Source organism: Pristiophorus japonicus, chromosome 4, assembly GCF_044704955.1.
Source record: "Pristiophorus japonicus isolate sPriJap1 chromosome 4, sPriJap1.hap1, whole genome shotgun sequence".
Taxonomy (NCBI): domain Eukaryota; kingdom Metazoa; phylum Chordata; class Chondrichthyes; family Pristiophoridae; genus Pristiophorus; species Pristiophorus japonicus.
This window is the reverse complement of record NC_091980.1, coordinates 263,764,588-263,789,798: the sequence shown is the minus strand read 5'-3', so window position 1 is coordinate 263,789,798 and position 25,211 is coordinate 263,764,588. Positions and strand designations below refer to the sequence as shown.

At 44.3% G+C, this 25,211-nt stretch overlaps 1 protein-coding gene across 1 annotated transcript in view; it reads right to left on the bottom strand.

Moving 5' to 3' along the window:
- mdga2a (MAM domain containing glycosylphosphatidylinositol anchor 2a) overlaps window positions 1–25,211 on the bottom strand; it is an 842,847-nt gene that overhangs the window by 142,164 nt on the left and 675,472 nt on the right. The window contains exons 13-14 of the mRNA XM_070877927.1: window positions 13,687–13,867; window positions 4,853–4,876 (exon numbers count right to left, since the gene is read on the bottom strand). Of these exons, the coding sequence (XP_070734028.1) occupies window positions 4,853–4,876; window positions 13,687–13,867 (205 nt within the window). The remainder of the gene's footprint in view (window positions 1–4,852; window positions 4,877–13,686; window positions 13,868–25,211) is intronic.

The window sequence follows — 25,211 nt, the reverse complement described above, 5'->3', positions numbered from 1 at the left end:
TGCGGCCAGTAATGGGGCCATGAACACTTGTCAATGGTGCGTTTAAGGACAGTTACAGAGACAGTCAGAGACGATCGACTGGTAATGGACCTTTTGTTTCCACCAATGGCTCATGTTGGAGGTGTGGAGGCAAACACACAGCCAGAGCTTGCAGGTATCAGCAATATACGTGCAGAAATTGCAACGTCAGCGGTCACTTGGCGTGTATGTGCAGGAAGCCTGCAGCCAGGTTGATGTACGAGGAGGATGGGCCCGATGTAAGCCCGACGAGGCCAAATGGACACTGGTGGAAATCGCTGGAAGCTGAAGTTCAGCGAGTTCATGTGGAGCATAAATACAGTTCATACACCAGGATGCCACCGATAATGATGAAAGTGCTCCTCAATGGCATCCCAGTATCAATGGAGCTAGACACGGGGGCCAGCCAGTCCCTGATGAGTATCAAAGAGTTCGACAAGTTGTGGCCGTCCAAGGCCAGGAGGTCAAAATTATTGCCGATTGACGCACAGCTACGGACATATATTAAAGGAGATCATTCCGGTGCTAGGCAGCACCACAGTAGTCATGACCCACAAAGATTCGGAGAACAGGTTGCCACTCTGGAATGTCCCGGGGGACAGTCCCGCACTGCTGGGGAGGAGTTGGCTTGCTGTCATGATCTGGAAATGGGGCGATGTCAATGCAATTTCTTCTGTGGAGCGAGTATCATGCTCACAGGTCCTGGACAAATTTGACTCACTATTTCAACCTGGTATTGGAACTTTCATGGGGTCCAAGGTAGTGATTCACATAAACCCGGACGCTAGGCCAGTACACCACAAGGCCAGAGTGGTGCCGTACGTGATGCGGGAAAAGATAGAAGGCAAATTGGACCGCCTGCTGAGGGAAGGCATCATCTCGCCAGTCAAATTCAGTGACTGGGCGAGCCCAATTGTGCCGGTGCTCAAGGCAGATGGGTCGGTCAGGATATGTGGTGATTACAAGGCCACCATCAATCAGGGTCACTCCAAGACCAGTACCCGCCACCAAAAGCGGAGGACCTCTTTGCGACACTATCCGGTGGCAAACTTTTTTCAAAATTGAACCTGACCTCAGCTTACATGAGCCAGGAGCCAGCGAGTGAGTCGAAGAAGCTGACCACTATCATGACAGACAAGGGGTTGTTTGAGTACAACAGATGTCCGTTCGGGATTCGCTCGGCCGCCGCGATCTTTCAACGAAATATGGAAATTCTCCACAAGTCGGTTCCAAGGACGGTGGTTTTTCAAGACGACATCCTCATCATGGATTGCGATACTGAAGAACACCTCCATAACCTGGAGGAGCTCCTCCACAGACTGGACCATGTAGGTTTGCGACTGAAAAAGGTGAAGTGCGTCTTCCTAGCTCCAGAGGTAGAATTCCTGGGGATGAGGGTAGCAGCAGACGGGATCAGACCTACTGCGTCTAAAACGGAAGCGATCCAGAGAGCACCCAGACCCCGTAACACGATGGAGCTGCGCTCGTTCCTGGGGCTCATGAACTATTTTGGTAACTTTCTTCCCAAATTGAGCACGCTGTTAAAGCCGCTACAAGTGCTCCTGCACAAAGGTCGTGAATGGGTCTTGGGGTACAGCCAGGAAAGGGCTTTTGAAAGAGCACGCAATTTGTTATGCTCCAACAATCTGTTAACACTATATGACCCATGTAAGAAACTTGTTTTAACGTGCGATGCGTCGTCCTATGGGGTTGGGTGTGTGTTGCAGCATGTTAATGCCAAGGGTCAGTTACAGCCGGTAACTTATGTCTCTAGAAGTCTGTCCCAGGCAGAAAGGGGCTACGGGATGGTAGAAAAGGAAGCGCTTGCATGTGTATATGCAGTAAAAAAAATGCACCAGTACCTGTTTGGCAGGAAATTTGTGCTGGAGACAGATCACAAACCCCTAACGTCCCTTTTGGCTGACAACAAGGCCATAAATGCAAATACATCGGCTCGCCTACAGAGGTGGATACTCACGTTAGCCTCCTATGACTATACAATTCAGCACAGACCGGAATCTGAAAACTGCACCAATGCACTCAGCAGGCTCCACTAGCAACCACCGAGGGGGCAACCAAGCATGCTGCTGAGATGGTCATGGCTGTTGAAGCTTTCGAAAGTGAAGGCTCACCCGTGACAGCCCGTCAGATCAAAGTCTGGACAAATAGAGACCCGCTACTGTCTTTAGTCAAGAAATGTGTCCTGAATGGGGACTGGGCAGCCATGTACGGGGCATGCCCTGAGGAATTCAAACCATTTCACAGGCGCAAGGATGAACTCTCGATTCAGGCCAATTGCCTACTATGGGGAAACCGAATAGTCATGCCCCAGATGGGCAGAGAGGCGTTCATCCGAGAACTCTACAATGAGCACCCGGGCATTGTCATGATGAAGGCAATTGCCAGGTCACACGTTTGTTGGCCAGGGATAGATGCAGACCTGGAACTTTGTGTTCGCAGGTGCAATACGTGTTGGGCAATGCGCCAAGGGAAGCCCCCCTTAGACCCTGGTCCTGGCCCGCCAAGCCATGGTCACGCATCCATGTGGACTACGCAGGTCCTTTCATGGGAAAAATGTTTTTGGTTGTAGTAGACGCCTACTCCAAATGGATCGAGTGTGACATTCTCAATTCAAGCACATCCTCTGCCACGGTAGAAAGTCTGCGGGCAATGTTCTCCGCCCATGGTCTACCGGACGTCTTGGTCAGTGACAATGGCCCGTGCTTTACAAGCATTGAGTTCCAGGATTTCATGGCAGGAAATGGTATCAACCATGTCAGAATGGCACCGTTCAAGCCGGCCTCAAACGGCCAGGCGGAACGAGCAGTGCAGATAATCAAACAGGGGATGCTCAGAATCCAAGGCGGTTCCCTACAAAGCCACTTATCACGCCTCCTGTTGGCCAATAGATCCTGACTACACTCGCTCACAGGGGTTCCACCCGCAGAGCTGCTAATGAAAAGGATGCTCAAAACCAGGTTATCCCTCATACACCCCACCATGAAAGAAATTGTTGAGAGCAGGCGCCGGTCACAATGTGACTACCATGACGGGAATGTAAGGGCGCGATGTATTGATGTCAATGACCCTGTCTTTGTCCTCAACTATGCTGCAGGGCCCAAATGGCTCACAGGCACTGTGGTTGCCAAAGAGAGAAATAGGATTCTGGTAGTTAAACTTACCAGTGGACAAATCTGCAGCAAACACGTGGATCAAACAAAAAAGAGGTTCAGCAACCCCATAGAAGAAGCAGAGGAAGAACACGATGTAGAGTTCACTCCACCACAGGTGACCAAACACCGGAACCAAGTGGAGGAGAGCCCAGTCACTGTGGGCAGTCCAGACAGGCCCGAGGCACCGCAAACAGCAGACACTCAGACCAGCGCCCAACAAACGGAGCCCCAACTCAGGAGCACTACAAGGGAGCGTAAACCACCAGAGAGACTCAACCTGTGATCCCAATAAGACTTTGGGGGAAGGTGATGTCATGTATTCAACTGTCATTGTAATCCATGTATAAACTGACCTAAGTTGTACACCGTGACAACACTGACCACTAGATGGTGAACTGGTGGGAGACACTCCTAACCTGGACTTTCAGGTATAAAAGGGGAAGCTCCATCCACCTTCATCACTTCAGTGCTGGCTAATAAAAGGACTGGTCACAGAGTGACCTTCTCTCTAGTATGGGCCTCGTGTGCATTTGTACTGTATAGCAAGGACATATTAAACTCAAACAAATCACCCCAGAATCTACACTTTTCCAGAGTTAAAAAACCCACATCATTAAACTTATCATGAAAACTAAGTGCCTTGAAAGTAGGTACAAATCTAGTGGGCCTCATCTGAAACTTTTCCAGGACCTCTATATTACCCACCAAGTGAGGAGATCAAGAATGGACACAATATTCTAAATGAGGCATAAGCTATGTCTTATACAAAGACACAATAGTGTTTTTTATTCTATATTTGATTGTGCTATCAATGCAAGCTAATAGTTCATTTGATTTGGCTATAGCCTTCACTAGTTGTGAATCTTGAGAGTGATGCACTATAACACCTAAATCTCTTTCCCACTCAACTGACTTTAGTTCAGAACCCTGTATGGTAGATACATGCTTGTCATTAGTGCGGACTCCACTACATTTATCGACATTAAATACAATCTGCTGGACAAGGGCCTGTTCCCCATCGCACCTAGATCTGATTGTACTATTTTTTTCCCATCCAAGGTTCTATCACCAGCAAGTGTGGATAGTTCCCCCAGTGCCTTCATCCAGATCATTAATATATATGCTGATGAGAAATGGTCCTAACATTAATTCCTGCAGAACTCTGGTAGTATCCGGTTCCATGCAAGAGCACAACCATTAATAACAACCCTCTGGCTACTAGAACCCAACCAAGTTTTGTATCTAATTCATGATCTGTTCTCCAATCCCAAATGACTCAACCTGCTGTTTATGACAATCAATCTTAGATGGGAACAAAGTAACTGCTTCAGGGCATTGAGCCCAGAGACTTGAATAGGCCTGAAGCCAAGGTTTCATTTTTAAAAAACTGGGAGGGAGGAACATATCTTCAAGGCTTTTTTTTTTGACAGCTAAAGAAACAAAAAAAGGCTGTGTCATCTGATGTGAATATTGGTACAAGGAGTTGCTACAAGTGTAGGTGAAGACATTTTTGTTCTCAAAAATCTTATTTTGTAAACACATGGTGGCAGATCCCAATTTAAACTATAACAAACGCTGTAACTGTGGCCCCCAATCCTCCAGCCAGAATACTAACCAAAAATAGTAACAGAGTGGTTTCTCTGGAGAAAAAAAGAACTTACCCAAATGTGGATTCGTCATGGGAGCTGTAAACAAAAGGAAAAGGCAGCATGAGTCCCTCTCACATTATTACACCATTTCCACAGTTCCACATTATTTCTGTCTATTCATTGCCCTGTTGTCTTATTTTCTATCACTTTAAACCAAAGCAAGCCAAATATATTTTGGCACATTAATTCAATCGCACTTCTCGCCCCTCAAGATCAGTGCTGCAATGCAGCAGTCACATCAAGCCAACATTTTAATTCAAATATTTTTTTTAATGGAGAACCAAAAGTTAGTGATGAATTGATGAAATACGGAGTTGCAGTTAGCTACCGTACATTATATAACATCAAAGTGGTGGCCGTAATTCTTTTGGGGTTTCTTGATTAATTTTTACTCTAGAATCTTTTTGACTGCCATGTTTTCAAATTCTTATATAAGTAAGCCTTAGCTCTGTGTCTGAGAGATTGTTTTCATCTGCTCAGATAAATTCATAATGTGTCCTGGGAATGAAAAGAGAACCTTTCTCATTTTTTTTTTCAGTTGTTAGTTCTATCTCATGCTTTCACATAATTCTTCCTGTTTTTGCAAGGTGGTAGAATAACAATACACTAGATTATGGGGCCAAACGTGCCCTGCGTGGGTTTAGGGCGGTCAACTTAAATTAGATGGGTTTTTTGCGCCAGCGTGGGAAGCATCAGTCCCGCTGCGGAATTGGCCTCTTTGAGAAAAATAAATATCTGTTGCCCTGACGGAGCATTCGTGCGGCGCTCACGGGGCGAGACGCTCAGCACCGCTCATCACATCAGTGACACGCTGACACCTCACAACATCCCTCTCCTTCTTTTAAAGGGGAGGACCGCTGTGAACTCTGCAGCCTCTTTAGTGGCACCCACTGGGCCACCAGGGAGAGTGTTGGCCAGGCCCGTGGCATGCATGTTGATGGCCTGGCCACACCAGTGGCTACCATTGCCAGGCAGACTGAAAAATTGGCTGACAGAAAAAAGATGGCGGCCGCCGCGCTATCACCTCCCCTTTAAAGGCGGTCAGGGTGCCACAGCTACCACCAGCTTCTCGCACCGAGAAGCTGTCGACGGCATCACCCTCACGCCGACCTCGTGTCCCGCGGGACAATTTCCCCCGGGGGGCGCAAAGGGGTCGGCGCGCATGTCGAGGACATCATCATCATGCGCGTGCCGCACCAGTGTGCTAACCGCTGGGCATGGCACAAACCACTTTTTGGTGGCAAAGCCGTGAGGGCAATTTCGCGGGGAGGGAGGAGGTGCTCTGGCCACCATGCGGGAGGCACTAACGGGCCTTTTCTGAGAGGGGCAATTTCGGCCCCTGTATCTTTAACAATCAGGTACATTTATTAAACAGTAAACGAACAAGTAGATAGCATATATTTTTTTACAGTAGTTGTTAAACTTAGTTAATTTCTTGTATAATGGAAAATAATAAGTAGCTTGCTAATGGGCAGGTAGATAGGTAGGTCAGTAAGTGGGTAGGTCGTTGTGTAGGGAAGTCGGCCATTTGGTAGAGAAATAGGGAAGGGGGGAAGGAGAAGATGAATTCATTAATTTAGGTATTTATTTAGAAAGTTAGTTGGCAGACAGGAAACAAAAGGTATGGGTAAACAGGTATTGCTCAAATTGGAGAAAGGTTGGTAGTGGTGTATTGCAGGCAGTCAATGCTGTTTCCACTTTTGCTCTTAGTGTTTATAGATTTGGACTTGGGTCTAGGGAACACAATTTTGAAATGTGCTGACAACACAAAAGCAGAATCTTTGACAAATAGCAGGAAGGACTGTAAAAGAATTTAGGAAGATATAGACAGCTTAGCGAATGGGCAGATAGGTGGCAAATCTATTTAAATATAGAGATGCATGAGTGATTGGGCCGTAACTTGCGGCCCTTACGGGCGTGTTCGAGGTGCACACTCGTCCGTAGGGGGCGAGTACGTTCCTGGGTTTAGGTATGCGCTGTGCATGCGCTAAAACCCGGAACTTGCGATCTGTCAAGAATTCGCTCGACAGATCGCACACATCCCCGGGTAAAGGGCATCCGTGGGCAGAGATTTGGGCTACCTGCCCAACGAATGCTCGTGAAATTCTTCGGCCTTCTTTTACCAGTGTAAGAGTTTAAAAAAAACATAAAAGTAACATTTCATCAATCATTTATACATTAAAAACCCTGTGTAATAAGGTAAGGTTATTTTTAGCCCATTAAAACATGTAAATTTATTTTTCAAAAAATTACATTTTTGTTTTAAATATTTAATTAAATACCATTTTAATTAATTTTAAATAAGTAATGGTGTATTTTTTATTTACTTGATGTCTAGATGTATTTTGGTGGTATTTTCATTCGTACTTATGGGGGTTCCGTACATATAGAATCCCCATAAGCATGAATGGGGATTCCCTTTTTTGATTGGTTGAACTGGCCCACCTGATGCCAGGCTTGCTTGTGAACCACATGTGCCCCTGGGATACATGGGTCTTTACGCAGGTCTATGCATAGAGGCCCAGGAGCACAAGCCTCCGTGGATCCCGAGGCAGAAGTTAAGTGCGTAAAAATTTGCTGGTTGGAGACATCCGCCTGTGGGAGGTCTCCGACCACAAATTCAGTCCCAATATGTTCTGTGCAGAAAATATAGGATGCAATTGTACCCTCGATGGAAAGATGCTGAAGGGTGTGGGTAAACAGAGAAACCTAGGAGTACAGAGATAAAAATCATTGAAAATGTGGATGCAGGTCGATAAAACCAAAAGAAGTTCAACATCATGTTGGGTTTTATACATTGGGGCCTAGTGTATGAGCGTAAATCACACTTGGAGAACTATGTGTAGTTTTGGATGCTCGATCATAGAAAGGACATTAGGGCCAAATAGAGTGCGAACACAGATTGACCAAGATGATGTCAGGGATAAGAACTATAGTTAGAAGGAATATGATATAATGGGACTACTTCCATTGGAAGATAGGAGGCTAAGAAAAGATTTAATGGAGTTTAAAAAATATATATTGTTAGGCTGAGTAAGGAATTACTATTTATTCTAGTCCTGGAGTTGGCAATAAGGGGCCCTCGATTTAAATTGTTACTAAGAGATTGAGGAGAAATTTGTTTTCTTAAAGGATTGTTAACTCATGGAATGCTTAGCCACAGAGAATATTTGAGCCAAAGCATTTTGCATCAGAGAATTCAACAACAATTTGAAGCAAAGGAAGATACAGGGTTAAGGGAAGAGAGCAGGGCAGTTCGGATTATGTTTTAATTGCTCTAGCAAAGAGCCACCAGAGATAGGATGAGCTGAATGGCCTCTTTCTGTGCTGTAAGCTTCTATGGTTCTACAGTACCTTACCATATATCTCAGAAATTTCTCAAATGCACTTAACAGAATTAATTACTTTGAAGAGCCAATAATAATGATCTCGTCAATTAATAAATCAGTCACCCATCAGCACTCATATTTCTGACAGGAAAAAATGGATATAGTGAGATTTTACTGATTTTATATCTTTGTGTAATCTCTCTGTCATTCACCGTGCACTGCCAAGTAACTGAAATGAATAATCAAATGACTAATCAGTCATATATGAAGAAGACCGCCTACAGCTTGTTTCCTGAGATACAAAACATCCATCTTGATCAATAAATCCTTGTTATGTGTCCTTTAATTAATTTTCACATTTAGTTCATCACTCATGATACCAAAATTAAAATCAACAAATACAATTAAATAAGCTGCAGCGTAAACACAATCAATAGCTGACAGATGGTGACAGGAAACAGAAATGATGGAACAAACAAGTAGCATGTGCTAGTAGGGATAGGAAAATCAGCCTGGGTTCCCACTTACAATCAGTATCCAGTAACTGGAATGGAAATACACATATGGATGCTGGCTTGAGGAAAGGATCAGGATCAGCTGTGCTTCCCAGATGAGTAGCTTGCTGACATTCACTGCCAAGGCTTAGACATGAATGATGACATCTTGGGCAAGATATCAGACAGCAACAACACCTGTAGAACCATACTCCAGCAAAGAGTGAGCACCCTCAGGACAGATAGTAGTGGAGGGTGGAGAACAAAATCATTGAAAGGATACCCACCCCCTCAAAATGTATTACACTTAAAAGAGGAGTTGCTTACTGTTGTTTACTATTACACAAGTTTTAGACTTTTATCTGCAACATAGAGAACATCAGATATATGCCACCTGATTGAAAACAGACAATTTGCTCACATCTGATATTATACTATTATGTGTGTCAAATTTTCTTTGATAAGGCTCCAGAGAAGCACCTCGGGACATTTTACTACATTAAAGGCGCTATATAAATGCAAGTTGTTGTTGTTGTACAATTCATGTACAGCTTGCGCACTTAGATTGTAAAGTGGTGAAGTCAGTGGTTCTCAGACTGTGGGAGATTCCTATCCAGTAGCCAAGCAAGGAAAAATTATCCTAAAACCAAAATCAGTTCTCCCTATAGAAACGGCAGAGACAATGGCCTAGAAATTGCGGTCAGATACGTAGCTCCGGAGTTACCACCTGGCACCCAGGCTGCAAAGAGTTGTGGTCTCAGGCCTCCAGGCGAACAGCAGCGTAATGACCCCCAGATCCCAGGGACGCAGGTGGTTCGGAAGCATACCTGGGATCCGTGGGCTTGTACCTCCAATGACGAAGGAGAATTCCATTGCAATCATTTACGAAGGGAATCCCTGAATGATATGCAATGGAATCCCCAAATAATTACACAATGTACAGAATTCTGATAATTATACAATGTACAGAATTACAATTTTATTCATAATTTCCTTCATTGCAACCTCAATAAAAATGTACTTTTTTGATAAATAATTTTAAACATCCTAATCTGGGCAAATAAATTTCCATAAACTCATTTAAAGTGTATGTGCATAATTTTGGATTTCTAAATGTTTTATTTAAGCATTATATATACCCTTACACAAATGCAAGCAGGCCCTGCACCTGCTTTTACCAGCCATAAGAGTTGTGTGGGCAATTGCTGGCCAGTCGCTGGGCAAATAGCCCAACTCTGCACTGGCAATATTCAGTTTTCAGGAGGTTCAGATGATCTGTCAAGGTGTACCTTGACAGATCGCAAGTTCCGGATTTCACGCAAACGCATACGGAAATCTGAAAGTTACGGGGCCTTTCAAATGGAATGTGATGGCATACGGTGAGAGTACGGCGTCACAGACATCGAAATTTCAGGGCCAATGATTTCTTTTGCTTTGGCAGTGGTGATGGTAGAGAATGTGAAGGCCAGAGCTTGGGTTTGACGACAATGAAGTGGGGCAACTTGATACTTTCACAGAAAATCTTCTGCGCTGGCGCAGCTACTCCCAAAGCCCCTGCTCAGTGGACAGTCGTCTTCTCTCTGCTCCAGCATCTGCGCACCTTTTCCTATTGCATCTGCCTATCTCCGAGCTGCTACTTTGGACCCGGCTTGAGTCTGAGAATTGTGACAAAGAGGAATAGAGAGAATGTAAGAGAGCCAGACAAACAAAGAACGGAAGGAGACGCATGGAGGGAATCAGACAGACGAGATAGAAAGAGCCAGATAGACACACAGGAAAGGGAGAAAGAGAGCGAGAGCAAGCGAGAGAGAGAGAGGTAGACAGAAATAAAGCAACAAAGATTTAAGAAGAGAGGCAAATAGCGAACAAGCACACAAACGCAAACACACATCTATTCCAGAGTAATTCCTGTAGAACAGTATAGTGCCTGCCTATTCCAATTGGGTATTAGCTCCTGGCTTCCTGAATAGCTCATTGGGACTTTAACAGTGATTTATACTGTTGCCATGCCAACATTCCCCCAATGTTCAAGCCTGCTCCCACCATCACATTGCCATCCCAAGGGCTAGCAAGAGGGCATTTACCCTTTGGTGCCCAATAGCTTGGTTGCTTCAGTCATTCATAAAGACCATTAATGGATTTCAGAGGTAATTAGCAACAAAGCACCATATGAAATATCAACATTATAACTTAGATCTTCTCAGGTGGTAACAAAAAGTTAATGCTGTAATCTGTTATTCCCGAAACATTTTATAATTCAAATCATTGTATGAATATGAGCATTTATATAATTCATACAAGCACTTACAAAGCGATGACAATATGCTATCAGCAGCACAAACATTGGTCATTCCAGCCATTTTACAATTAAAAAATAAACTCAATCATGAAAGGCTGCATGGAATCGAAAGACAGATAATGTAGTTGTCTTAATAACATTTCTCTTCTTGTCGTTTAATTATGTATAATTTTGCCACTAGTAACCCAGTTGTCACCATTGCAAATGTTAATCTGTTAATCACTTTATTACTTTCTTTAAAATGTAACACCAAGCTCTTCAGTTATAAAAAGCTGTGTTGCTATTAGAAATAATAAATCTGCTTTACCCACAAATGGTGTAAGAATGCTGAGAAATCTGTTATACAAATAAACAAGAGCATCCCGCTGGTTTATGGGAGAACCAAATGCACCAAAATCCAAAATATGACCTTTTTCTCTTATCTTCTTAGGCAGTTCCCCAGAGTTGAGGATGACTTGCTTCCACACTAAAATGAGTTCTTAGGTGACTGATGAGATCAATGTGGGATCTCTGTCAGAGGTGGGGCAGACAATGGTAGGAGGGACAGGTGGATGGGGTGCTTGATTTGTCATACGCTCCTTCCAGTTTTTGTGCTTGGCTTCCGCATGCTCCCGTCGAAGAGACTCGAAGTGTTCGGTGCCTTCTCGGATGCTCCTCCTCCATTTTGTGCAGTCTTGGGCCAAGGATTCCCAAGAGTCGGTGGGGATGTTGCATTTTTTCAAGGAAGCTTTGAGGGTGTCCTTGAAATGTTTTCTCTGCCCTCTTGGGGCTCACCTGCCGTGACGTAGCTCGGAGTAGAGTGCTTGTTTCGGGAGTCTAGCATCGGGCATGCGGACAATGTGGTCCGCCCACCGGAGCTGGTCAAGGATGGTCAGTGCCTCGATGCTGGGGATGTTGGCCTGAGAGTGAACGCTGATGGTGCGCCAATCCTGCCAATGAATTTGCAGGATTTTGTGAAGGCAATGTTGGTGGTACTGCCCAGCAAAGAGCCGCTACCTCTCTTTAAAGAGCGCTTAACATTCATAAATGGCAGCTTTCTGTTGAATATCTGTTTGAAGTCAGGAAGCATGGAACAGAAATATTACATGTTTCACATGAAAAAAAGCCTCAAGATAATTTGATAAACAAGCTCTGGATTGGAGATTGTTGGCAAGATCTTCAAAAATCTACAAGCTAGGCTTTAGGATTGAGGGGTTCAACCTGATGTGAATTGGTTTGATACATCAACAATTTCTGTAACTCATGGTAGCAGCCCGCCCAGTCAGTCTGGTTAATTGACTGCAAGAAGCTGTTCCTGGTTCACTGATTCAACTAGCCTTCTAAATGTGACCTTTGAATACTGTGAATTAAGATCATGCGATATTTACTTTAATAATGTACTGTAATTTTATTTTAATGGCATCCTCTGCAGACTATGTTTATTTATCTGTTTGTTTGCCCTTGTCCAGTATATGTTATATCATTTGAATAAATAATGTATTCAATTTACATTGTGTCTCAATGTATTCCTTTGTTATGAATGGTATAAACATAAAATAGAAAAGATAAAGTAATCTCCTCCCAATGTTTCCATGATGTGTAAAAGGAAATAAAACTGATAAGATCACCTCAAGTCTGGAGCTTAAGATGAAACTTATGGACAAGGCCTATTTGATCACATGCCAAGAGGCTTGAAGTAATTATTCAGTCAAATGGAGCAACTGTTGCTTTGAGTGCAGCCGTGGCTCAGTGGCAGCGCTTTCACCTGTGAGTCAAAAGGCTGTGGGTTCAAGACCCACTCCAGAAGCTTGAGCTCAAAATTTAGACTGGCACTTCAGTGCAGTGCTGAGGGAGTCTTGCACTGTTGGAGGTGCCTTTCAGATGATATGTTAAACTGAGGCCCTGTCTGCTTTCTCAGCACATAAACTATCCCATGCCATTATTTGAAGAGCAGAGCAGTCCTGGCCAATATTTATCCTTCAACTAACATCACTAAAACAGATTATTTGCTCATCATCTCCTTGCTGTTTGTAGGATCTTATGTATTGGCTGCCGTGTTTTCTATACTACAACAGTGACTACACTTCCATAAATTATTTCATTGACTGTAATGTCTTGTGAAAGGCACTTTCATGTCATTAAAAGGTGTAATCCTCAGCACCTACCTTTACAAAGACTAAATCTCAATATGTTCTAGGCAGCATGAACCATTGGGAGAATGCACAAAAAGAATTACAGTGTCTTAATTCACTCCTGAAAGACACCGTGCTTCAGTTTAGTATATTTTCCATTTCAGTTTCTTTTATAATCCAGTGGTGTGCTTATGTGCTTACAAATTATAATCAGGACCTTTTTGACAAGATTCCCAAGTGCCATGCACCCATGTGTGTCTTGGAGTTAATTATCATCAAAGAGAAATTTTACTGATCATCAACTGAAATGTGCAATATTATAAAACTGTATCAGGATCCTATTTCAAAGAGCTATAGTGAATCAAAGAGCTTTTCAACCCATAAAAATCAAGGTATGAACAGATGACACCAATGATATATGATCTGCTTTATCTGTGATATAAAAATCATGTAACACATGCTCTATATAATGAGAGAATAAGTTAAAACATTAATTTTTTAAATTTTGAACAATCTGAGAAATTGCTGAAATTACCTCAAGCAATTCAATTTCCCATGGCTCTTTATAGCAATTGTCAGAGTTTGAAATGTTCCACAGTGTGATCATTCTTACCATCAGTGTACTTAATGACTCGAATGGTGGAATCACCTTCCCCAAATCGTGTAATAGGGGTCAGACGAACTTCATAAGCCTCAGGTTTCAAGAGTTCAGTGAGGTTGTGTGTGATTAACTCTCCTGTCTGGATCACAGTATCCATTGTGATTTCTTGTTCCCACCAACGCTGTTGGCCAGTCTGAAAAAAAAGCGAACAATGAGATTGATCGGTACCGAGAATCACTTCAACAGTTAGTAGTTATACTCAGAAATCAAATATTCTGAGAATTGACAATAAGAGAAAGTGACTTAAACCTGACTGATTCAATTTAAGTTTGACTACTTAAAATTCTACGTTCCACAATAAATCAAAAGTAAGAAAAAACTTGAAGCCAAGCCAGATTTGTACCTGTGCAGTTGACCTGCGTTGCAATATCGATGGTTTAAATTTATAGTGTAGGGGGAATTTTAACTCTTGGGTGGAAAGTCGGTGGAACATGCACCAACTACCAGGAAGTGCTGTGAGAGATGCAGGGTGGGGTGGGGGAGAGTCACAATGGCCCACATTCAGAAGACCATTGAGGCTGGGATATCGGGTTGAAGGTGGCTTCAAGAGTGAAGTCATCGAGAATTTGTAAATGACTTTGAATTCATGTGCTAGGAGGCAGGATGCTAGTGGAGGTCAGCAAGGCAAGGCATGAGGAATGTGTGGGACAGGATGCGAGCAGCAGAATTTTGGAGCTTGAGTCAGGAGAAACTCAGGAAGCCAGTGAGGAGGGTTTTCAGGAAGGAATGTAAGGGCTTTTTGTGGGGGTGAAGTCAGGCAAGGTTGTAGAATTGAAAGTATGCTGTCTTGGTGGGATACTGATGGGATATGGAGTTTCAAGGTCAGCTCTGGGTCAAGTAGGACATTGAGACTGAACCTGTCTGGTTCAAACTGAGTGAGCAGTCAGGGAAAGGGTAAAGTCGGGAGTTAAGAATTCTTGGCAGGAGCTGAATATTATGGCTTCACATATTTATAGCATTTTTTTGTAACATGCATATAAGAGTAACAAGTCAGCAGTGTGATGGAATGTTCTTCACTTGCTTGGAAGGGTGTAACTGCAACAACATTTAAGAAGCTCGACACCATCCAGGATAAGGAAGTTTGCTTGATTGGCAGCCCATCCACCACCTTAAACATCTACTCCCTCCACTACTGGCGCACCATGGCTGCAGTATTTACTATCTACAGGATGCAATGCAGCAACTAGCCAAGGCTTCTTCAACAGCATCTCCCAAACCTATGACTTCTACCACCTAGAAGAACAAGGGCAGGAAACGCATGGTAATATCATCCTCTCTAAGTCACGCACCATCCTGAATTGAACATTTATCGCTGCTCTTTCATCAATGCTGAGTCGAAATCCTGGTACACCGTGGGAGTACCTTCACCACACAGACTGCAGCAGTTCAAGAAGGTGGCTCACCACCACTTTCTCAAAGGCAATTAGGGATGAGCAATAAATGCTGGCCTCGCTAGTGGCGCCCACATCCCAAGAATGAATTTTTAAAAATAACAAAATTAGTCAGTGTCCCAGAATACAAGTTGTCCAGTCATACAAACATTTTCAAATTGGTTGCAGTTCATATTGTAATTACACATAGTACAGAGACAAATCCTTACGAAGGATATAATAATGCAGTGCAGCTAGATTACGGACCAATCCCAACCAGTATTTGCTAGACGTGATATGAGAGTTATAGAGTTCAGACCAAGAATGTTAGTGTCAAGCTCACTTGGAATTCTAAAGCTGGAATTCCAGTCCTCAAACATACATTGCCTCATTGTTAGAAACAAGGTCACAGTTCTGGTTTAATTCTCCTGTCACAGCTGAAAATACGAGAAAGAACATTTATAGAGTTCAGTGCACAAACAATGAAAATATAACAACTAATAAAAGCTGCATCTGTATTTGTATTTGTGATGCTGCCACAGCATACCCATGAGCAACAGCATCAGGACTGAATCGCAGAATGTAAGCTTTCTAGCCACCAGAGCAAAGTTCACAGACTTCATATTAAAATGAAACATGGCTGTTTGATTTAAATATTTGATAACTCGGGAGTAGGTTTGAGAGAGTGTAGAGATGATACCTTTCCAGTAAAGGGTTGATTTCTTTGGAACAGAGGAGGGTGAGGGGAGGTTTAATCGAGGTGTATAAAATTATGAGGGATCTAGATAGAGTGGATAGGAAGGACATGCTTCTCTTAGTAGAGGGGTCAATAACCAGGGGGCATAGATTGAAAGTAACTGGTAGAAGGATTAGAAGAAATGTTTTCACCCAGAGGGTGGTGGGGGTCTGGAACTCACTGCTTGAAAGAATGGTAGAACCAGAAACCCTCATCCATGTACAAAGTGGTTGGATATGCACTTAAAGTGCTGTAACCTACAAGGCTACGGATCAAGAACTGGATAGCTCTTTTTTGCACAGTGCGGACACGATGGGACGAATGGCCTCCTTCTGTGCCATAAATTTCTATGATTCTATCATCTGCATATCTGAATACAAAAGAAGCTCAGAGCTTCACCTGGGACAAATTAAACCCTTTTGGTTAAAGCAAGTGAGACAAAACCTTATATAATGTCAGAGAAATTGCGATTAACACACTTTGGATTTAAAACTCCCCTGCAGTCAATAATGCAATTCTCAGCTCTGAATTCAATTACTGTTTATCATTTCTGCAAATATTATAATTTCATGGGTATGTGCTCCTCGGTTAAAAGTCAAACTAGTCCGTGAATATGATAAAACTTCATGCGTAAGGAAAATTACACAGCTTGAGGACTTAATTCTACAGTCGATCGGTGGTTCCAAATAACCCGACGTAGTTAATTAATTTTAACAATTTGACATTCTGAATATGTTAAAAAAGGTTAGAGTTCAGTTCATTTTTATTATAAAGATAAATGCAATCAATTAAATAATGGCCAATAGGGTTATTTGCTACTTAACTTTCTGTAAGCTCAGTAAGAGTCATGAAATGTATATTAATAGAAACTGTGAGCGGTCACAGGACTGCAAACATACTGAACCTCTAAGCGGTACTGTAAACGTAACGGCCCGGAATTTGCAGTGTTTGGCGTCATTTCGCCTTTGAAACTGACCGCAACTTCAGGATTTAGCACATGCGCAGCCTAACGCGGAAATGGTCAATTTGCGTTTTGTCGTTCAGTGCTCTGACACAGTCTGCGCTGTGGCCACCTCCTCCCGCCAGAGCCAGCACTCAGTGAAATCTCTCAAATCATGGAAACTGATGAAAACTTTGGTTCTTCTGCAGTAATACTGCTGTTAAATTTCCCACTAAAAATTAAACCCTGTTGGATTAGACGTACATGTTGACTGAAAAACCTAATTTAATTTTGTGGAGTGTCGAACTTATTCATTTTAATAAAAAATTAAAATTTTTAAGAAACTTAAAAAAATATATTCTTTTTGAAGTTTGTCCATCTTTATTTCAGGTTTCCTTTTTTCCCCATGCGAGGGTCTCAATCTTTGTTTTGCTCTCGCTAACATTTTTTTAAAGTTAGAATCGAAGGAGCTTGCTCACTTCCTGGTTCGCTCGCTGTGAGAACTCTGCATTTCGGTTGGCTGCTCAGGCAGCATGTGGACAGCACAGTAGCTCTTCGCTGGGAATTCAAATTAACTTGCGTTGATTTCAATTATGCATCAGAAAAGCCGAACTTCTTGCCACAGAGATCACGAGATCCTTGTGCGAAGCTTACATTGGGGCCTGCGGTGAACGCCTTTGATTCGCTGCTGATCACAAATTACTGGCCACTATTACGTGAATAATTGATTGCAATGGAACAGCACCTAACGCTACATGACAATTCCAAAAAAGCAGCCTCAGTAACCTCCAGTTATTAATTAAATGTAAAATCACATCCAAGCTAAACCCAAAGAGCAATCAATGTGATTGATTATATTTCATGGAAGTAAACATGCCAGACTTCCTGAGTAGTTGAATGCCGTTTTTAAATTTTTAAGTCCATTCACAAATATGCTGGGCCAAGGCAGTAGTGAGTAATATGTGGTACTCTCTCACTCCCTGAGCAATGTCAGGCACCCACAACTGAATGCTGCTTGCAACCCCTTTCTCCCACAACACTAAGTAGACTTTAGGACATAGTGAGAGAGGAAGTATCAAGGGGCTTAACAGCCTTGAAAGTGGATAAATCCCCAGGCCCGGATAAAATGTATCCCAGGCTGTTAAGAGAAGCAAAAGAGGAAATAGCATAGAAACATAGAAAATAGATGCAGGAGTAGGCCATTCGACCCTTCGAGCCTGCACCATCATTCAATAAGATCATTCATGGCTGATCGTTCACCTCAGAGGCTCTGACCATCATTATCCAATCTTCTCTGGGTACAGATGTGGGGTGCCAGAGGACTGGAGGACTGCTAACATTGTACCTTTGTTTAAAAAGGGAAAAAGAGATAGACCGAGTCAGCCGAATCCTTCCAGGTGAAACAGCGATTTACTTGTACTCTTTTCAATTTAGTATACTGTCTCCTCTACAATGGGGAGAGAAAACACAGATTGGATGATCGCTTTGCTGAGCACCTCCATTAAATCCACAAGCGTGACCCTGAGCATCCAGTCGCCTGTCACTTGAATTCTCTGCTCCACTCCCACTCTGACCTCTCTATCCTCAGCCTCGGTCACTGTTTCAATGAAGCTCGTGCAAGCATTAGAGATAGCGCCTCATCCTTCGATGAGGCACCTTAAAGCCTTCTGACCTCAACACTCAATTGCCCACATCCCAGGAACAAATAAAAAAAAAGTAGAAAATGCAGCAGCCAAATTGTGCATAGCACGCTCCCACAAATAGATCATCTATTTTTAGTGATACCGATTGTGGGATAAATATTGGCCAGTAACTGGTGGGGTGCCGCAGGGATCAGTGCTAGGACCACAACTATTTACAATCTATATTAACGACTTGGAAGAAAGGACTGAGTGTAACGTAGCCAAGCTTGCTGATGATACAAAGATGGGAGGAAAAGCAATGTGTGAGGAGGACACAAAAAATCTGCAGAAGGTCATAGACAGGTAAAGTGAGTAGGCAAACATTTGGCAGATGGAGTATAATGTTGGAAAGTGTGAAGTCATGCACTTTGGCAGAAAAAAATCAAAGAGCAAGTTTTAATTTAAATGAAGAAAGATTGCAAAGTGCTGCAGTACAGCGCGACCTGGGGTACTTGTGCATGAAACACAAAAGTATAGTATGTAGGTACAGCAAGTAATTAGGAAGGCCAATGGTATCTTGGCCTTTATTGCAAAGCGGATGGAGTATAAAAGCAGGGAAGTCTTGCTACAGTTATATAAGGTATTGGTGAGGCCACACCTGGAATACTGTGTGCAGTTTTGGTTTCCATATTTACGAAAGGATATACTTGATTTGGAGGCAGTTCAGAAAAGGTTCACTAGGTTGGTTCTGGGGATGAGGGGGTTGACTTATGAGGAAAGGCTGAGTAGGTTGGGCCTCTACTCATTGGAGTTCAGAAGAATGAGAGGCGATCTTATCAAAATGTATAAGGTTATGAGGGGGCTTGACAAGGTGGATGCAGAAAGGATGTTTCCAGTGATGGGGGAGACGAGAACTAGAGGGCATGATCTGAGAATAAAGGGCCGCCCATTTAAAACAGCGATGAGGAGAAATTTCTTCTCTCAGAGGGTCGTAAATCTGTGGAATTCGCTGCCTCAGAGAACTGTGGAAGCTGGGACATTGAATAAATTTAAGACAGAAATAGACAGTTTCTTAAACGATAAGGGGATAAGGGGTTATGGGGATCGGGCAGGGAAGTGGAGCTGATTCCATGATCAGATTAGCCATGATCTTACATAGAAACATAGAAACATAGAAAATAGGTGCAGGAGTAGGCTATTCGGCCCTTCTAGCCTGCACCGCCATTCAATGAGTTCATGGCTGAACATTCAACTTCAGTACCCCATTCCTGCTTTCTCGCCATACCCCTTGATCCCCCTAGTAGTAAGGACCTCATCTAACTCCTTTTTTAATATATTTAGTGAATTGGTCTCAACAACTTTCTGTGGTAGAGAATTCCACAGGTTCACCACTCTCTGGGTGAAGAAGTTCCTCCGCATCTCGGTCCTAAATGGCTTACCCCTTATCCTTAGACTGTGACCTCTGGTTCTGGACTTCCCCAACATTGGGAACATTCTTCCTGCATCTAACCTGTCCAACCCCGTCAGAATTTTAAATGTTTCTATGAGGTCCCCTCTCATTCTTCTGAACTCCAGTGAATACAAGCCCAGTTGATCTAGTCTTTCTTGATAGGTCTGTCCCGCCATCCCGGGAATCAGTCTGGTGAACCTTCGCTGCACTCCCTCAATAGCAAGAATGTCCTTCCTCAGGTTAGGAGACCAAAACTATACACAATACTCCAGGTGTGGCCTCACCAATGCCCTGTACAACTGTAGCAACACCTCCCTGCCCCTGTACTCAAATCCCCTTGCTATGAAGGCCAACATGCCTTATTGAATGGCAGAGCAGACTCGAGCGGCCATATGGCCTTACTCCTCCTCCTATTTCTTATGTTCTTATGACACCAGGGATAACTGCCCTGCTCTTCTTTGAAACCTGAGAGAGCAGACGGGGCTTTAGATAATAACAATTTTAGATAATAACCACTGCTCCTTTTTTCTCAGACAGCAGGTACTGATAATGGTTCTGCTGTTGCCATGTACACCTCCGCTAGACCCATCTTTTGTTTCTTCACTTGTCCCATTAACACCCCCTTTCATCGCGCACCATCATCTTTTTGTGAATTAATTAAACCTGCCCCCTACTCTATCACACATCTTCCGCTTTGTCTGCACCCCCGCCCCCCTCACCTCCCTCCTTGCCATTCTCTGCCTCTGTACTTGCATATAAACTGTTAAATCTCTTAACTTCTTCCAGTTGTGGTGAAAGGTCATCGGCCTGAAACATCGACTGTGTTTCTCTCTCCACAGAAAGAAAGCCTGACCTGCTGAGTGTTTCCAGTATTTTCTGTTTGTTTATTTATTTATTTATTTCAGGCACTGGAATTGATGCTCGAGGACTCCAATGGTCTGCTCGATAACGGCTCTTGTTGACCTATGCATCTGACTACAGCGTAGTTTGGGCACAGAGTATGGGTTCCTGAGAGGAGTCATAAGCTAAGTGTGCAGGAAATTAGACCTTTCCCCAAAGCAGCCAGCCTTGCTGTGCAAGGACAAAGAATGGGGGGAATGGAGTTTTGCCGCAAGGTAAAAGCATCATGACAGCTGCCAGTTAGAGGACATGGATGCAACTCTTTTTGGAGTTTATCTGAAACACATAAAACATTAAACCATGCCACCCGACCTGGATGACACACCAGACATTTACAAGGCCATTTTTTTCTTTTTTGTGGTTTTTTTTTGTTTTTCTTTTCTTTTTTTTTGTTTTTTTTTTGGGCACTAAAATCAAATTTTTTCCAGTGCCCCCTATAAAATGGGAGGGGGACACTAAAAGCACCGGCAATTAAAACAAATTAAACTTTAAAACATAAAATCAAATTAAAATTTGGTTGCCGGGCGTGACGATGCACTCCAGTCCCTCCGGTGCCCACCTCTCGCGGAAGGCCGCGAGCGTACCGGTGGACACCGCGTGCTCCATCTCCAAGGACACCCTGGACCGGATGTACGCGCGGAAGAGAGGCAGGCAGTCAGGTTGAACGACCCCCTCGACCGCCCGCTGCCTGGACCGGCTGATGGCACCCTTGGCCGTGCCCAGGAGCAGTCCTACGAGGAGGCCCTCGGACCTACCCGCTCCCCTCCGCACAGGGTGCCCAAAGATCAGGAGAGTGGGACTGAAGTGCAGCCAGAATTTCAGGAGCAGCCCCTTTAAATAATAAAACAGGGGCTGCAACCTCGTGCATTCCATAAAAACATGGAACACGGACTCTTCCAGACCGCAGAAATTGCAGGCGGCCTGGGAGTCTGTGAACCGGCTTAAAAATTTGTTGCACGGCACTGCTCCGTGCACCACCCTCCAGGCCAAGTCCCCAATGAATAGTGGGAGGACTCCCGCATAGAGTGCCCTCCATCGGGGACCCCCGCCTCCTCCGGACGGCAAGATGGTACGCCATGGCGTGTCCGGACGGCCGGCGAGGATGGCAAAGTTGAGAGTGTGCAGGAGCAGCCCGTACAGGAAACCCCTCCGCGCGGAACTGAAAGGCACGGAGGGGATTTCCTCGAGGCGGCTCAAGTTGTGAGGCGCCGGCTCCCGAGGGAGGTTCCGGGGTTTGGCGCCGATGAGGAATTCTGTCCGGACGGGGGTCAGTTCGGACGGGGTCTCCCCACGTGCTTGAGCCTCCTCGATGCACCTAACAGAGTCAGGGCCCAAAGCTGTTTTTAGCGACTCGATGGCTTCGGCCGCGCGGCAGACGTTGGCTGGATTTAGGCGCCGCGCCAGCGTGCCTGGCGCCATCCAGCCCGCTCCTCCGCCATCGAGCAGGTCCCTGACCCTGGTCACCTCACCAGCCACAGCCCTCTCTTCCAACCGCCACATAAAACCTCGGTCGTGGAGGTACGGTATCCCGAGCAGCGGCTCCTGCAGGACAGCCGCCACTCCAGCCGGTGGAGAGCTGCGCTTGGTGGAGACTTTGTTCCAGACCCTGATAAGTTCCTTGTAAAAGACAGGCAGCTCCTGGAGGGCGGTCCTGACACCCCCCAAGTTAGGACATGGATGCATTCCTGGTGATCACACACCAGGTGCATATTAATGGGGTGGAAGCCTTTGCAATTTGTGATGACGCTGAGACCATGTGACAGAGCTCTCAGCCCCATGATGCAGTCATTGGCGCCCTGGAACTTGGGGACTCCTGAAATCTGTGTGAACTTCAGGCGTCTATCCTGCTCCATCTGGGTAGCCATGAGGAATTGGTGAATACGTTTGCTCTAGCAAAGACGACACCAGTTGCCTGCTTAATACAAGCTAGCGACGAAGATGTTGAGGGCTGCAGTGACCTTTACTGCAACATGCATTGTTATCTGTGCTATCTGTGGCAGTTGGTTGCAGGTCTTTTTTTTTAATTCATTCATAGGATGTGGGCGTCACTGGCAAGGCCAGTGTTTATTGCCCATCCCTAATTTCCCTTGAGAAACTGGTGGTGAGCCGCCTTCTTGAACTGCTGCAGTCCGTGTGGTGAAGGTACTCCCACAGTAGGTAGGGAGTTCCAGGATTTTGACCCAGTGATAATGAAAGAACAGCGATAAACTACCAAGTCAGGATGGTGTGTGACTTGGAGGGGAACTTGGAGTTGATGGTGTTCCCATGCGTCTGCTGCCCTTGTTCCTCTAGGTTATAAGAGGTCGCTTGTTTGGGAGGTGCTGCCAAAGAAGTCTTGGTGAGTTGCTGCAGTGCATCTTGTAGATGGCACACACTGCAGATATGGTGTGCTGGTGGTGGAGGAAGTGAATGTTTAAGGTGTGCTGCCAATTAAGTGAGCTGCTTTGTCCTGGATGGTGTTGAGCTTCTCAAGTGTTGATAGAACCGCACTCATCCAGGCAAGTGGAGAGTGTTCCATCACACTCCAATCCTGTGCGTTGTAGATGGTGGAAAGGCTTTAGAGAGTCAGCAGGAGAGACACTCGCCGCAGAATACCCAGCCTCTGACCTGCTCTTGTAGCCACAGTATTTATGTAGTTGGTCCAATTAAGTTTCTGGTCAATGCTGACCCCCAGGATGTTGATGGTAGGTATTTGATGATGGTCATGCCATTGAATGTGAAGGGGAGGTGGTTAGATTCTCTCTTGTTGGATGTGGTCATTACCTGGCTCTTGTGTGGCGTGAATCTTACTTGCCACTTACTAGCCCAAGCCTGAATATTGTACAGGTCTTGCTGTATGGGGCACAGACTGCTTCATTATGAGGCACTGTGAATGAAACTGAACACCGCGATCATCAGTGAACATCCCCACCTCTGACCTTATGATGGAGCGAAGTTCATTGATGAAGCGGCTGAAGACAGTTGGGCCGAGGATACTGCCCTGAGGAAATCCTGCAGTGATATTGCAGAAAGTGACAAAATTCTGTGGCAACCTCCCTAGAGAAGTGCCACCTCTACATGCACTGATCCTCAGAGAACTCCAGACATGTTATCCTGGGCCTATAAACTGTGTTGGGAGGCTCAGGATTCCAGTGACCGTGTCTCTTTCTATTTGCTCTCCCTGCAACTGTGTTTGGTCCATGCTCCTGATGCTATCCCTCCTCCTCTTATCTAAGTGGCATTTCAGAAGGACCCCTGAAGAAAAAAAATGTGTTTCCAGAAGCCCGTTTAGAATTTCCAACAGCTGCTACAAGCACTTCAAAATGACTCTAAATCGCCAAACCAACAAAGTAACACAAGCGGAACATTTCCCAGAACTTTCCAGTCTTTGGCCAGAAAGCAGCTGAGGATCCGTTTAAATATCACTGGAGATGGCCGCAGCCCAAGTTATACCACACAGGGATTATAAATGGGAAGAGGAACTGGTGGCAACAAGGTGTGCAGAGTTGAAAATAGCATTGATCTTGACAAATTTACTTGACCATGATTTATAAAGTTTCATTAGGTCCACTACCTCTTTCCAGCAGGAGCTCCAGCTACCGACATCGAGGTTCACACACAAATTGGAACGGGCAGACAACCAGAGGTAATGTGTTGCTTCTACTCACTTGGACTGAGAGCCTCGATGAATAACAGATCTGTGAGATTTGTAGTATTTGTCGTTTCTTTGGTCAATTTGAAGGATTCAATCACCATAAACCAATGGCCCGTTATGGCATAACACTCCGACTGTTGCAAAATAGCATATCCCCTGACTCACCATCAGCTGTTAGCATTGTAAAAAAAATGGCATGTCTGGCATGCACTTCCTGTCCATCAGACTTCAGACACATCACACTGTGTAATGCAAATTTCTGCCACAGACACATTTTTATACTTTTATGCCGGGTATTTTCTCGGGTTCAGGAACACAAGGCACTCCCGTAAATGGACCTCATGCCCATTAAGATCCGTAGTGCCCAATACCTCGGTAATTGACAGCAAGACCCAGGGCACCATAACACAGAACCTTTACTCTGTACACCGGCCCCTGGAATCACGTGCATCACATACGAACAGGTCGCTATTCATCTCTCTTCGAAAATGGACTGACTGTGTACTCTTGGCAGACTTTCACTAAACAAATGGCTTTTATTTACACAAGACATCTAAATGAAGAGTAAACAGTATCACACAGTGAATTATAGATTTCTCTACCCTGTTTGATACACAAGACAATAGACACCTCTTACTTTCTCTGTAAACACAGACTTTAAACTAAGGTTCACTAGCTGTCACCTCATCTGGCTTAACTCCCTTCCCAACTGTCTCAAAATTTTAAAACAGCCAGCTTTTAATTTGTTGGCTGAAAAACTGAAAGTGAGTGCAGACTGCCCTCCAGGTAAAACAAGCTCACCAAAGAAATCCAATCCAATCTGCT